General features: G+C 33.9%; 1 protein-coding gene across 3 annotated transcripts in view; it reads right to left on the reverse strand.

Annotated features, from left to right (window-relative positions):
- Positions 1 to 255: 255 nt before the first annotated feature.
- Positions 256 to 13,913, reverse strand: part of LOC132944220 (protein PALS1) — a 62,871-nt gene continuing 49,213 nt past the window's right edge. For 2 of the 3 annotated variants that reach the window (XM_061013455.1, XM_061013456.1), the window contains 9 exons: positions 6,381 to 6,624; positions 4,630 to 4,856; positions 4,282 to 4,530; positions 3,953 to 4,207; positions 3,133 to 3,493; positions 2,870 to 3,034; positions 2,605 to 2,736; positions 2,331 to 2,512; positions 784 to 1,741 (listed from right to left, as the gene is read on the reverse strand). In XM_061013455.1, coding sequence (XP_060869438.1) covers positions 1,556 to 1,741; positions 2,331 to 2,512; positions 2,605 to 2,736; positions 2,870 to 3,034; positions 3,133 to 3,493; positions 3,953 to 4,207; positions 4,282 to 4,530; positions 4,630 to 4,856; positions 6,381 to 6,624 — 2,001 coding nt within the window. In that variant the 3' untranslated portion in view covers positions 784 to 1,555. Of the gene's footprint in view, positions 1,742 to 2,330; positions 2,513 to 2,604; positions 2,737 to 2,869; positions 3,035 to 3,132; positions 3,494 to 3,952; positions 4,208 to 4,281; positions 4,531 to 4,629; positions 4,857 to 6,380; positions 6,625 to 13,913 lie in introns of all 3 variants that reach the window. The other variant, XM_061013454.1, reaches the window with a different exon arrangement.

Raw genomic sequence — 13,913 nt, forward strand, 5'->3', positions numbered from 1 at the left:
TAAGCAATTTGAAAATATGGTCTTAAAGTATAATTAAAAATTTCAAAAATCAGATTTTGAATAACTGCATTATTGAAGAGAAAAAAAGAGGGTGAAAATGCTTGGTGAATCACTCTGTATACTCGCATTATCAAAATATCGACCGTTATGAGAAAGTCGTTACGAAGAGGAATGTAATACTATGAAAGTCTTCCGACTAAAAGATTTCATCTAATATTGAGCTGAATTTATTAATAGATTCTAAAATAATAATGATAATAATAATCGTGTATACAAATAATAAATAATTTACATTAATTTATATATATAGGTATATATAATGTATATATAGGTACATACCTATATGTAATTAGATCAATATTAAAAAAAAAAAAAAACAACAAAATAATAATAAATAAAATAATGCACGGGCGAGTTAGATTTTGTACAAATAAAAAAATAATAATAATAATAATAATAATAATACAATATAGGTATTATAATATATATAGTTTTACTTTTGTGCACACAGAAATTACTGAACCGCGGTCGACACAGTAAAAAATCGTAATGTTTTAAAATAATAATTTTAATAAAAAAAATACCATTCGATCAGTTAAAAAAAGTAAAGTAAAGTATAATACCCGCCTGAGTAGTCGTCTATATATAGGCGCGCGTAAGGCGTGCGAATTCAGGATTTAAAAATGATTATTTTAACATCCTATAACGTACCCGTTGTCATCTACTCGTTCACTAATCGGCTGCATATTACACCGTACGGTAATTTATTCAATAAATAAAATATTTCAAACGATCATTTCATTTTATTTTATACACACCGTGATGGGTAATATTTTCGAATGCAGTTCGTCGCGGTAGTCATATACTATTGTAACGCAATATTGTAATTAATAATATAATTATTATTACGATGATTTGTGTACAGCTCGTGTACGCAGAGAAACGATAAAACAATAATATAATAATAATTCTAAACATTCACAATCACAAAAATAATTGAACAAGTATTGACAATAATACATTATTGGATACTTACATATTATTATTATTATATCAGGGGTTCGTACAAGAGTGGGGCTCAGTCGTTTTATAAAAATTTACGAGAAGTTTCCGAATATTTTGTATGTTGTATAACAATATATCAACGCTTTTCGACGGGGAATCAACGGAAAACATTCATTCGAGGGTTATACATTAATATTATAAGTAGTTATACATACTAAAATGGCAAAGTTGATGGCTTTTCATTGGTCATCATTTACATACAACACTGTACCTACTAAACTATATTTAAGGTAATTTATCACATTACTTTTTTTTTCATTATTCAATCTGTACAAACATAACACATAATAATATTATTTTAACTTATAAACGTACAGTTTTGTGTATGCCTATACACCGAATGCCTGACACGCAGCCATTCGACTTGTTCGGCAAGCACCGTATTTTTTTCTGTTCATCAGTCATCATGAACTTTTTACAATTTAACAATGATAATAGTTATAATAATAATAATAATAATAATACTAATAATAATATCCATCGACTACCGCTATGACGCGGTTTTTACCCAAGTAGCTGGCACCCATTGCGGTTCTCTTTCTAGACTATTTATTTCGTTTAATAATTGGTGATACGCTCTCTCGGTATCGTTATTGATGATGATCATGTCGAAGTAATGGCCGAACTTGTCTTCCATTTCTCTCGCCTTTTCAATGATCTCTTTCAACTCTTCCTCCTGCAAAACAAAATATTGTTCATATAAAGTCATGCCACCGATAGATATTTAAATATCTAATATGCAGTATATTTGATCAAGTAAATAATATATTATAACGTCCCGCTTTCGAGCTATGTGTCCCGCTGTCCACAACGAACGCAAAAATATCTCGCTTTGAAAAAACGGCGATCTGTGGCTATTGCATTATCAGAAGATACTTGGCCTATATAAATCCCCATGGTTAAAATTGATTTATATAATATTAATTAAAGACGTTATCGCGGCCGCCGACCACTGAAAGATATAACAGGAAAACCTGACAAACTTCTTAAGTTCTGTATTTTAATTTCAAGCTGCTCGAAATTAGCTCTGTTTTAATTTTCTTTAATAATTAAACATAAATTTTCACTTATTTTTAACAGTTTTTTCTATTACGTTCAACTGCGTTTTACTATATTATTATTTTTACTGCTGTCATTTTACGCAAAAAATAATAAGACAATTATAATAGATCGATGTGTTTTTCCTATTACAATTTACAAGCGTTCCACTGCGGGGGTAAAAATGTACGGTAACGTTAAGTTTATGACACCGCAGCAATGCATACTTTGTAAGGTTCGCCGTTCTTTAGTCTCTTTTGGCGTAGTTTTTCCAAGGACGGTGGAGCTACAAACACGACGAAGGGCTTCAAATCAGAACTCCGGAGAATTTTCAACGACTGCGGGTGTAGGTTTAACACGCATATCTTACTGTAGTTTACCACCGATCGGATGGCGTCCAGCGACGTGCCTGTAAATTTATGATTTTTTACTCATTAGTACCTCTATAGAATGAATTTTATAAAAATTTATGTTTTTTTATTTCATAGCGTAATATATTACCGTAATAAGCTTTCTCGTATTCACCGTGTTCAACAAACTTCCTCGACAGAATGTCCGATTCAAACTGAACCCTGGTAATGAAGTGATAATCTTGACCATCTATTTCACCATCTTTTTTCGCTCGGCTAGTATCTAAAAAAAAAACGATAGTATGACAAATTAAAATATTTTTTATAAGCCCATATAAAATGTATGGAAAAATTAATTAGACTAATGTGCAGTATATTTAATAATATTAAGCTATATGGTCTATGATTATACTTACGGGGAATAGCAGCTGCAAACCTATCACGGTCTTCCATTAATCTTTGCCTGAGCTCGTGTCGGCCAATGTTAGGTGGGCCAATCAACACAATTGGCCTTTTATGGTTTGCCCGTGGATAATACAAGGCCACTTCTTCATAAGTCAGTATCTCTTCGGCTTCATATTCTATACACGATTAATAATATTGTTATGCGTCATGGACATTTGTTTTAATAAACTAGGTAGATATAAATATTAAAAAAAAAATTTAAAAATAGATTTACCATCAGAGTTGGACGAATAAATAGGATAACCTCCGTCTTGATACAGTGACTTTTTTTTCCTTTTTTTCAGGTTCTTTTTGCCACAGAGAAGCGTATTTTGTTTTTTAGGTTTATTTTTGTCAGGCTTCTCGCCGGTTATGGTTTGTTTTAATGCTTCACGCTGATGTTGAAAAGATTTGCTTGGTATAAGACCAGCCAGTGTTTGATCTTCTTCGCCCTCTCTGAACGCCTGCCACCAGTTGGCGTCTTCCTGAGATATAACATGTAAGATCTCACCCTTTTGGAAACTAATACCCAGTTCTCTGCATGGGATGTAACCATCGTCTTCGGGGTCGTAATCGAAGTGAGCTTTCATATGCATCTGTAATGGAACATAGGTAATATTAATAATGTCAAATAATATATATTAAATCATGCAGCAAACAATATTCGTAGACCCGTAGTAAGTACCTATTGTATTTATTTTAAATGTATTTATAGTATAATAAATCATTTCACTAGGTATGTCAATGAATGACTTACATTTCATATTATTCTAGGATATATTCTATTAGAATACAATTATTTCTATCTTTTGCATTCTGTTTAAAATTTAACGCACAATATTTGTAATTGTATATGTGATAAAGGTACCTTATAAATGGTATGTAACATTTTAACAAGATTAGATAAAATATGTTTTATATATATATTTGTATTTATAAGATTAAAATAATTGAGAATGTTAATAGGTAGAATTTTAATTTAAAAAGGACTACCCAGTTCAAGTACCAACGAAATACCAAGCAAAACATTTAATTAGATTTAAAAAAAAACTTACGATGAAATTTTCTCGGTTCCCGTTTATGTTCTGATATGTAACCCGATTAGCACTCGGTACAATCATGAATGTTAGAGGTCCAGTCATCACGGACAGGATATCACAGACATCATTTATGGACTTGCCGCGCATTTCTACACCGTTTACCTCCAACACTTCATCGCCCTCGTGGAGCAGTCCACTTTTTTCGGCAGCGCCACCTCTGACTATTCTGCCAATGATCACCGCATCACCGTCGTTTCGAACAGTGGCACCCTGTAGACACAAGACAAGCGTTTTATGAGTTTTTGTTTGAATGATGTGAAAAAAAAAGTTAAAACAATACGCACCAATGGTTCGTTGGTTTTTTCAATATTGATTATTGTGATGTTGGGAGGATGTTGGTCGGTGTTGTACATCGATGAATCGTCCACGGGTAACGTGACCGTTACCTCGGTAGTAGCCTCGTCGTCTTGCGGCAACACGTCCTGAGCTATAGTGTCGTGGGCCCAGAGCACGCCTTCGATTTCGTACTGGGACAATAGTTTAGCGAGTTCCGATGCTTCGGGCAAGTCACTGTTATGAATGTTCTCGAGACACTGTTTTAACAAAAAAATTTAAAAATTTAAAACGGTACTCTCGATGGAAACACGAAATGGAAAAAATAACAACAATATAATACAGTGCAGTGGACTTACGTCTCGGACCAAATTTTGCGCTTCCGGAGTCACTGGCTTCTTGGTCGTGGTGGGAGGCCACAACTGCTGCACCTTGTTGTGCACGGACAGCACGCGGACAAATTCCGGGTTCAGCAACAGGCATTGGATCACGGCCACGTCTGGATCCGACTTGCCATTGATGTAGATCCCGTTCTTTTTCAGCTGCAAGTGTACCCTCTGGAGCGCGGCTATCAGTTCACCGTACCCTGCAAAACAACGAAGACGACGACGACGACGATGATGAAAACGTCTAACGACCTGTACGCAGTGTGCGGCGACGTGACTGACGAAAAGTTTATATCTATTATGATAATATTGTTATATGTACGTACGTCGTGCACGCGTAGGTTTATGTATATACCGCGGTACAATATACGCCACGCCGCCGCACACACGCTGTATAATAATAATAATAATAATAATAATATTGTCGTCACGAGTGTTGGTGACAGGTTGTTATGCACAGGGCGTGCTCGTGGTGGCCGACTGCAAGTACCTATGTAGTAGAATACTATAGAACGACGTGACCTGAATGCCAGACGACATCATAACATCACATATAGCATTCCATTACGGTGTTTCCGACCGGAACACAATGAGGATACCCCTCGTAGTTTCCCCCTCCCACCACAGCATAGAAACCTACCTGGTTTTTTTTTCCGATTGTAAACGACGTACGAGAATCGCGTCGCGCTAAAAGGGAGACTATATAAGTCCGGCCAGTGATACATCTTGAGAAAATTGAGAAAATAAAAAAACCGTGTGCTGAAATGGCTTTTATGAAATACCGGATTGACGTAGTATTTGCCGCCAAAGCTCCCTAAACCGTATTTTAAGAGAGACGATAAAGGGGAGATTTTCCGGGGATTGCTTAGTTTTTGTAAAAATATGGTGGGAGGGGCGCATCATTTCAATGCGCCACACGGGACAATTACATGTTTAATAATTAATATTTTTAATGTCAAGTTTGTGTTAATCGCATTAACGTTATAGAATCGTAACATGTTATATATTTATATTATTATGTATATATTAAAATTGCTCTATGTGCTTTTGAAATGTGCATATCAATTTCTGTTGTTATCAGTATTATAAATAAATATTACCAGAGGCGTTGAAAGATTGTTTTGCTTATGGCAAATGTCACAGATTAATAGTTGGAGAACTAGTTTTGTTAGCACTTGTGGGTGGGTGGATTGCATAAGTTTTAAAAATAATTATGTCATAGGCGTTTTAAAAGACATCGAGGTGCCTCTGAAAATTACCTATTACATTTTAGTCGGTTTACGAATGGTAAATCATTTTAAAAACAAATTAAACTATAGTATAATATAGTAGGTACCTATCAAGTGCGCGTATAATATTATTATAAAGGAAACTGGACAAAAATCACACTGATAAGTATAATTATTTAATTCTTAAGCCTTATTTATTGGATATTTTTTTATTCTTAAAGTTTCTGCCTAAACAGGAGTCGTCAGCAGCTGAGTATACTTTGATGGAGTGGAGATGAACATACGTATGCCCGCGGGTGGCGCCACTCTGGTATATTCACCGTGTCAATTCGTCTTGTATTTAGACACACTCACACACTTAAGACCCGGCTGTTATTGCTTACGTAATATTATGTATATACTTTGCTCGAATGACTTCGCAGGGACCTTTTCGGACGACGAAACAACACGAACGCGAAGACGACAAAATTAAAAAGACAAAATCGTATTACTCACCCACAACCCTGTATATCGGCTCGTACGGATCCTGCGATTCTTCTTCAGCGTCGTCCACCGCACCGATAGTGGTGCGGTTGTTGTCCTCGTCCTGTTCCGACGAAAACCCGTCGTTGACGATTCCCGTTTCCGGCGGTTCGTGTTCGAGCTCCCGAAGTTTTTTCGACCCTCTCATCGACCGATTGAGAAATTCGTTTTGTTGAGCGACCCTGTCCTCTTCTTCTTTTCGCTTCCGCAGCGCGTCCTATGTGCAAAAAACAATCGTCGTTATTACAATAATATATTATAATCACAGATACGCAGCACTATTATAAAATAGTATTATATTATTGTATAGGTTAGGTAATATTAAAATATTAAAATTATTAGAAAATTTCGATTTCTGAGTAAGATTTTCAAAAATCCTCCACAGAAACGCCCCGCGTGAGAATCGGCGGTATACGTATTATAAATGATAATATTATATAAGTAGGTATGTACCGCCGATTCCAAAACCGTCGTCTGACGGTGGTGAAGTTCCATCACCGGAGTACGCGAAACCATCGCGATAAAATCGACTGTCATTCGGATAATAATTACGAATGTATATATTATTATTATAATATTATAATACACCATCACACACATTCGATATGGCCACCAGCGTGTCACTCGGACGTGCGTACGAGGTAGTCTGACGTACGTTAAAAAGTTACGCATAAATCCCGACGTTATAGTATGTATTATTAGGTATTATTTTGTTATTATGTTTACGGTCCGGAGGACGACCGGATAAAGCTGCTGCCGCGTATACCTACGGCACATCCGATTGGGAGGAGTAATGCACGCGCGCCGCGACGTATAGCTTCGACAAGGATATTGTATTATTGGTGGGTATACCTAGGTATAGGTACCTATATGGTATTTTTCGTTTGTTTTTGTTTCCTACGATCATTATCGGACGACCACAAAATATATTATTGCCGTCGGTATATGTATATTATACGAAACAACGACAAAGTCATTACTACACGATATCGCGGGGCCGAAGTAGGTTCCGACCAATAACGTAGCAACTTTCGGTCGTATACTCGAGAAACTATTTACCTATAATCTACAAGAGAGGTCATCATCATCATCGTCGAGCGAAAGAAATCTGCACGAATTTTCTGAGAAAAACAAAAATGCATTTTTTCCCATATTTATTACATTCAATCGTACATTGTGTGTCGTTATGAGAATATACAAATAATATTGTATATTATGGCTGTAACGATTCGTAAGCGTATTTTATGTGTTTGCATCGCGTTGCACGTATTTTTCACAATAATATTATATACCTTGCACGGAGACAGACACACTCGTCTTGTTTGTTCTCGGCTTAGAGGTTTATTGATAAATATTATCGTAGTGTATATTACATTATTATTATTATTCATGTTTCGTATATTGTGCTGCAGGTCTCACTCCCGGCGTTGTGATACAACGATATTATTATATCCGAGATAAGACGAGACTTATTTTATTATTATTATTATGACATCAAATCGACACCTGCACGCACGGTCACCTATACATAATTATATAATTTCTGTGGTTCTTAACATATTATGGTTGAGTCGCTCAAATTGGCGAGTGGAATCGCGAAATTTGATGTTCGAATAAAGATGCAAATAATTATTTAACGCTATACTATTAATATTATTATTATTATTATTGCACAATGTATACATTTTCTCGGTCTGTTACCTCACAAAACACGTCACTACTGCAGCAGATAAGATTAGAATTAATGAAGTATTCTCTTGTTCTGTCGACATTATTATAAGCACGAAACAATATGATTCAATCAGGTCGACTCAGAATTGAATAGAAATCATTGTTCTGCCGCACACCTACATGGCAATATATGTATATGGAAAGATTCAACCATTTCTTAAGTAGGTATAAAAATACGCTTTAGTATAATATAATATAATGTAATATATTCTAACAATTCGTCCGATCGACTCATAAGATTCGAATCGAATGTCTCTACATAAATAAAAAACGTATTAAAAATGTAACAACCCGGGATTCATTATTTTCGTGGTATATATATTTTATAGAAAAATGTAAATTATTGCAGACATAGCGGCGGTTAAATTATATGCAAGTTCCTATAGTCTATACGGATACAATAATTTAGATATCTCATGTTGGATCCTACACCGCGTTAAAATCGAAAATGTCATTTCCTACACATAACTAGACGGATTTTCTAGGTCTTAGTAATGCCAGCTTAATAACCACCAGTTATGTGGACAATTTTAAATGAAACTTTTATGATTAAATACATTATAAACAAGTCAACAAATTTCGTTGTGGTCTTTTTTGAACACATAAAAACCAACAAATTTTAACCAGACCAAAACTAGGAGGTATACCTTAAGTTTTCGATACATAATTATGTGGGAAAGAAATTTATTCAATTTTGTATAGCAACAACTATAATTTTAACAATGTTACTCACTACAACACTACGAAAATAAATTATATTTCGTATACGTACTATAATAGTTATTGTATATTTATTGTTCTATGTTCAAATTGAATCACACAATATACCTTCTATATAATTAAATTTTCTACAACCAACATTGTGTTATAAATCGAGTTTCATTGAAAGATGTAATTGTTTTCTACTCTTTCAGATGCATTTTTTTTTTAAATCCTTTTAAATATATATTTTATAACAATTATATTGAGGTAAACTAATATACCGTCGAGATCGGAGCGACCTCATATAAAATAGGAGATAAATGATTAAAAATTATCTTCCTAGTTGATAACAGCAGTAAACTGCAGCTTATATAGTATACATACATACTAACAGCCTGTGCACAAAATCAATTCGTCTGTTTACGTTTTATCTTTTATATAACACACGAATCGTGAACGTCAAATTAATTTTAGGTACCCATCGGCCATCGTGTTCATATAATATAAGTATCCAGCATTAACCGATTTAACGAAATAATATTAATTAAGTAATGCGTTTTTAACTTGCAGAATATGTCTATAATGATATAGGTATATAATAGGTACCTACGTATATTGCCAACTCAAGAGCCAGATGCGGCTATTACGCTGGACAAATATGATATACGATTAATGAAAATTCGAGGCCACAAATTTGACCACGGGAATGTGAAACCGTATATATTTTCTTTAAAACATTATAATTTGAAATCTAAAACGTACCTAATACTATAAAGAAAAAAACCATAGTAATAATTACCAATCCAATACGAGCCATCGCACAGCTAAAGGTAGGCGCACGCACTGCGGTGCACAATCGTTTGGACGTACGACAAAACCCGTAATGAGCGAAAGCCCATTTAAAACACTAATTTTTTTTTTTATCTCTTCGTCAACGCACGTAATCTCAAGTACTGGCGAAATGAAATGTGTACACATACTAATAATATAATAGTTCGAAAACTATACAGTGCGCGTAAAGCACATATTATACGGGCCAATGTTTTGTACACATTACTACTATAATAGTATAATGCGTATAGTACGTACACTACAACACACATATCGTGTTTTTTGTTTTGTATACACTATAATATTTACTACTATAATATGACATGACGACTACAGCTATTATAGAGAGATGGTCAATATACGCAATTAATATGCCTCGGAGTTTTAAAAACACACCACTACTACTCAGTACTCCGATGGTAATCATAATAAAGTGGTTTATATATTAGGATATGAGCTGCACGTATATTAATCACTGCAGCACTGCACATTATAATATTATTATTATTATTATTATTCGATTGTCACTGCAGAAACCATATATATTATTTTGAAAATGTAATATTATTTCGCATTTTATTTATTTTTTCGCCGCCCGGAGTTATGCAACGATGAAATAATATGCACGCCACCTGTTATGTAAGTATGTAACATACCACGATGACGGACACCTGTAAATGTATTCAAAATTCTCATGTGAAAAAAAATATCGGTACGCTTACTTATTATATATTTTGGTACAATACATATTATAATAACTGCACCTGCTCCACAGACACAAGACCCTGCAGTGTGTAATAAAATTTTTTTCATTTTATAACAATAATAACAATTTACAGGGAGATTTATCGAGCGTGCTCACCCCCCCCCCCCCTCTTTTTGTATCCTTAAATAATGCGTTTGATCCTTTTTTTACTGTAAATCGTTACGCAGAAGATGTTTTTTTGAAAATTTTGATGTATCATTTCGTAAATCAAAATCCAAACAAATAGTTTCCGAGGCATTCAAATGCATATTGTACAAAGGAAAATGTTTTACACAAAGTATAAAATAAATGTAATTCTTAGTCGTTAGTACTTATTGTATTCTGAAAATATTAACAAATAATGAAATATTTACGGGTCAATAATAATTACTATACATTTTAAATCATCATACTCTCCATATATTCCAACACAATAGGGTTATAGTAACATCTCTAAAATGACTAACTAAAATCTCCATTTAAATACCCTAACATATTAAAAAAAAACACCATCTTATTCTTTATTAATTAATGTACAGTAGAAAAGAAAAGTTTGCGTATCACCACTGCAGAACACTTCTCAAATGGAATGTACTTGAATATAATATGGTCCTTATATGGTCTACATAGTACATATGTTAGATACCTGTATACGTAAGAATGTCATTAATCAGAATTTGGATGCATTCATTATTAAAATAAAAGAAATAGGGGTGATCTCATGGTTGGCGAATCACCCTGTATACATATATTACCATTTACCCCTCCCCTTGTAGCATTTTATTCGACACTTTATAAGTCGTCTGTGTAACATTATCGCGGCGACAGCGTCTGTTTAGTGTGTGTATGCATAAAATATTATATACCGACCTAAAGGGCAACCGTACAGAGTGAAGCAAAAAAAAAATACATATTATTATTTTATAAATCGAATATTTTGCATCACCCGCAAATACACTCAAGCGCGTGTACGTCAACGAGAAAAATGCGCGTATGATGCAGTACCGCAAATCGAGACAGGGAAAGAGAGAGTGAGAGAGAAAAGAAAAAAAATATTAATTTTTTTCTCGTAATGTTTCATTCGGAAAGCATCTTATGTTTCACCTGTGATGTTTATTTCTGCGTGAATCGTAAAATACGACGAGAAAAAAATTTGTTGAGAATACAGTCGAAGAGAAAGACAAATATAACAAACTAAATATCCTATAAAAAGTAACGTAATATTTTTCCCTCGAAGAAATCCGATCAGTCAAATACACCATTATATATAGCCATATAATAGGTTATATACGGTGTAAAATATTATAAAATTATACGGGGTAATTCGTTTATATAGCTACACAAATTTTTGAAGTCAACTTTTTTGAAAATCTAAAAAAATGATCAAACGCTTTATTTTGAAATATAGTTACACCATTACATTTGTACAAAAACAAAAGAAGAAATTTATTTTTTATGAAATCAAAAATACAGCTTATAATTAAGACATTTATTTCATAAAAAGAACCCACTATATATGATGATTAAAAAAACGATAGCGCGATAAAATTAAACCAACCATAAATTATAATAATATTATGGTCATTATGTAAATGGATCACCCTGTACCCACGAGTCTGCGATCGTCGTCGGGATGGGACCGACCACAGATAAGGAGGGTTTCCCTAACGATTTGTGCCACATACGAACATTCGTATAGACCTGTAAGTATGGTTTGTTTGCCCGCGAATATCACAACGATCCAATGACTCTGCTATGGAGGCGCGGGGTAAAATATTATATTCATGAACTCCGACCAATGACAATTATTATTATTATTATTAAAACCGTGGACCGACCATCACCAATATAATATTGTTACACTGGTGCAGATCGCGATATTTTTTCCCACGTTCGAGAAATTCGTGAGACCCGTTTGTCATTGATATAATATAATGGGTATATTAGGTGACCGCGTTCAGCTTTTTTTTCCCGAACTCAAAAGATGATTTTCATTTACCACTTCATGCGCCGCCGCCGCCGCCGTCGTTTACGGGAAAACTGAATATTATGCGTCAGTATAAAATATAATATAATATAAAACATCATCATCGACCCTACTATGTATAGATAACTAAAATCGTCGTGTCAGAATGCTTATGAAAAAAAATTGATAAGTTACATTATAAAAACCTGTATTATTACTAAACGCATTATATATACACATTATACAGAATTATTAACTGAAAAAATATTATTATTATTTAAGTATTGTGTCATCGCACTACGGTAGGCTACATATTATAATAATGTTATGGGAGATATAAACAAATATTTTTCGTTATTTTTCAACGGCTGCTGTCGCATAATATGGTGACAATCGTAATATTTTCTTCTCTTCGTATTATTTTATGAGACGCGCATTGTCGAATCGTGTTCGTATTTTTTTTCGTTCTAGACGCACATAAATAAAGGGTTTTATTCGGAACGTATAATATTATATTATTATTGTTAAGAGTTTCGAAAAAAAAATTTAAAAATGAACGTACCCGTGTACCAAAGTATATTATTGTATTTACCTATCGTACTTAATCCAGTATTCACGAAGAAAGAAACGTTGTGTAATATAATAATAACAGTATATACCTATAGGTATATCGGAGGAATGAACACGCGTTCTTGCCCTTGAATAAATATTATATTTTATTTTTTGCGCGAAATATCAAGACGATTTTCAATGGTACGTAAGACTTGTCGGCATGTGGTATACCGTATGTAAGGTACACTGCAGCAGCAGCGATTATTATTATTATTATATAATAATATAACGAAAAGACATATATGATATAATATACTAAATTAATATTATAATAATATATACCTAAAGTGATTGTCTGCAGCGAGGACAAAATATTATTTTAGTGTCATTAGACACATTATCTATTATTATCATTTGATGACAAAAAAAAATATCCATAAATCTTCAAGGAAATACATACAATTTTATAATATAGGTAACTCCATTACACACACACACACATATATATATATATATATAGGTGCTGAAGAATGTTCGGGTCGAATGTGTACATATATATATATATATTATATTGTATATATGTGATCATCAGCTGCAGTAGGTATATATTATATACATGTGTGTGTGTGTTTAGGTATCGTTTATTATATAGCCTCCCTCCCCCCAACCGGTAACGGAACGGTGTAGAATACAGTGGAATGCGAAGGTCATGCTGCGAGAGATACCTGCAGTATATATACGCACCGTCGTGTAGGTATAATATACACGGTGCACAATGCCAGTAGTTGTGTGTAGGTACTGTGCCTACGGTGTTCCCGAAAAAGAAGAAAAAATACATAATAATATTATAATATTATTATGTATAATCAATCTGCCCGTGTCATTCGAATGGTTCCGGAACAATTAACCGGCGCGAATTTTACGGGATCGCGCGGCATCGAGAGAGGACAGGATAATACACTGTTGTACGTGAGCGTGA

Source organism: Metopolophium dirhodum, chromosome 5 (assembly GCF_019925205.1).
Source record: "Metopolophium dirhodum isolate CAU chromosome 5, ASM1992520v1, whole genome shotgun sequence".
Taxonomy (NCBI): Eukaryota; Metazoa; Arthropoda; class Insecta; order Hemiptera; family Aphididae; genus Metopolophium; species Metopolophium dirhodum.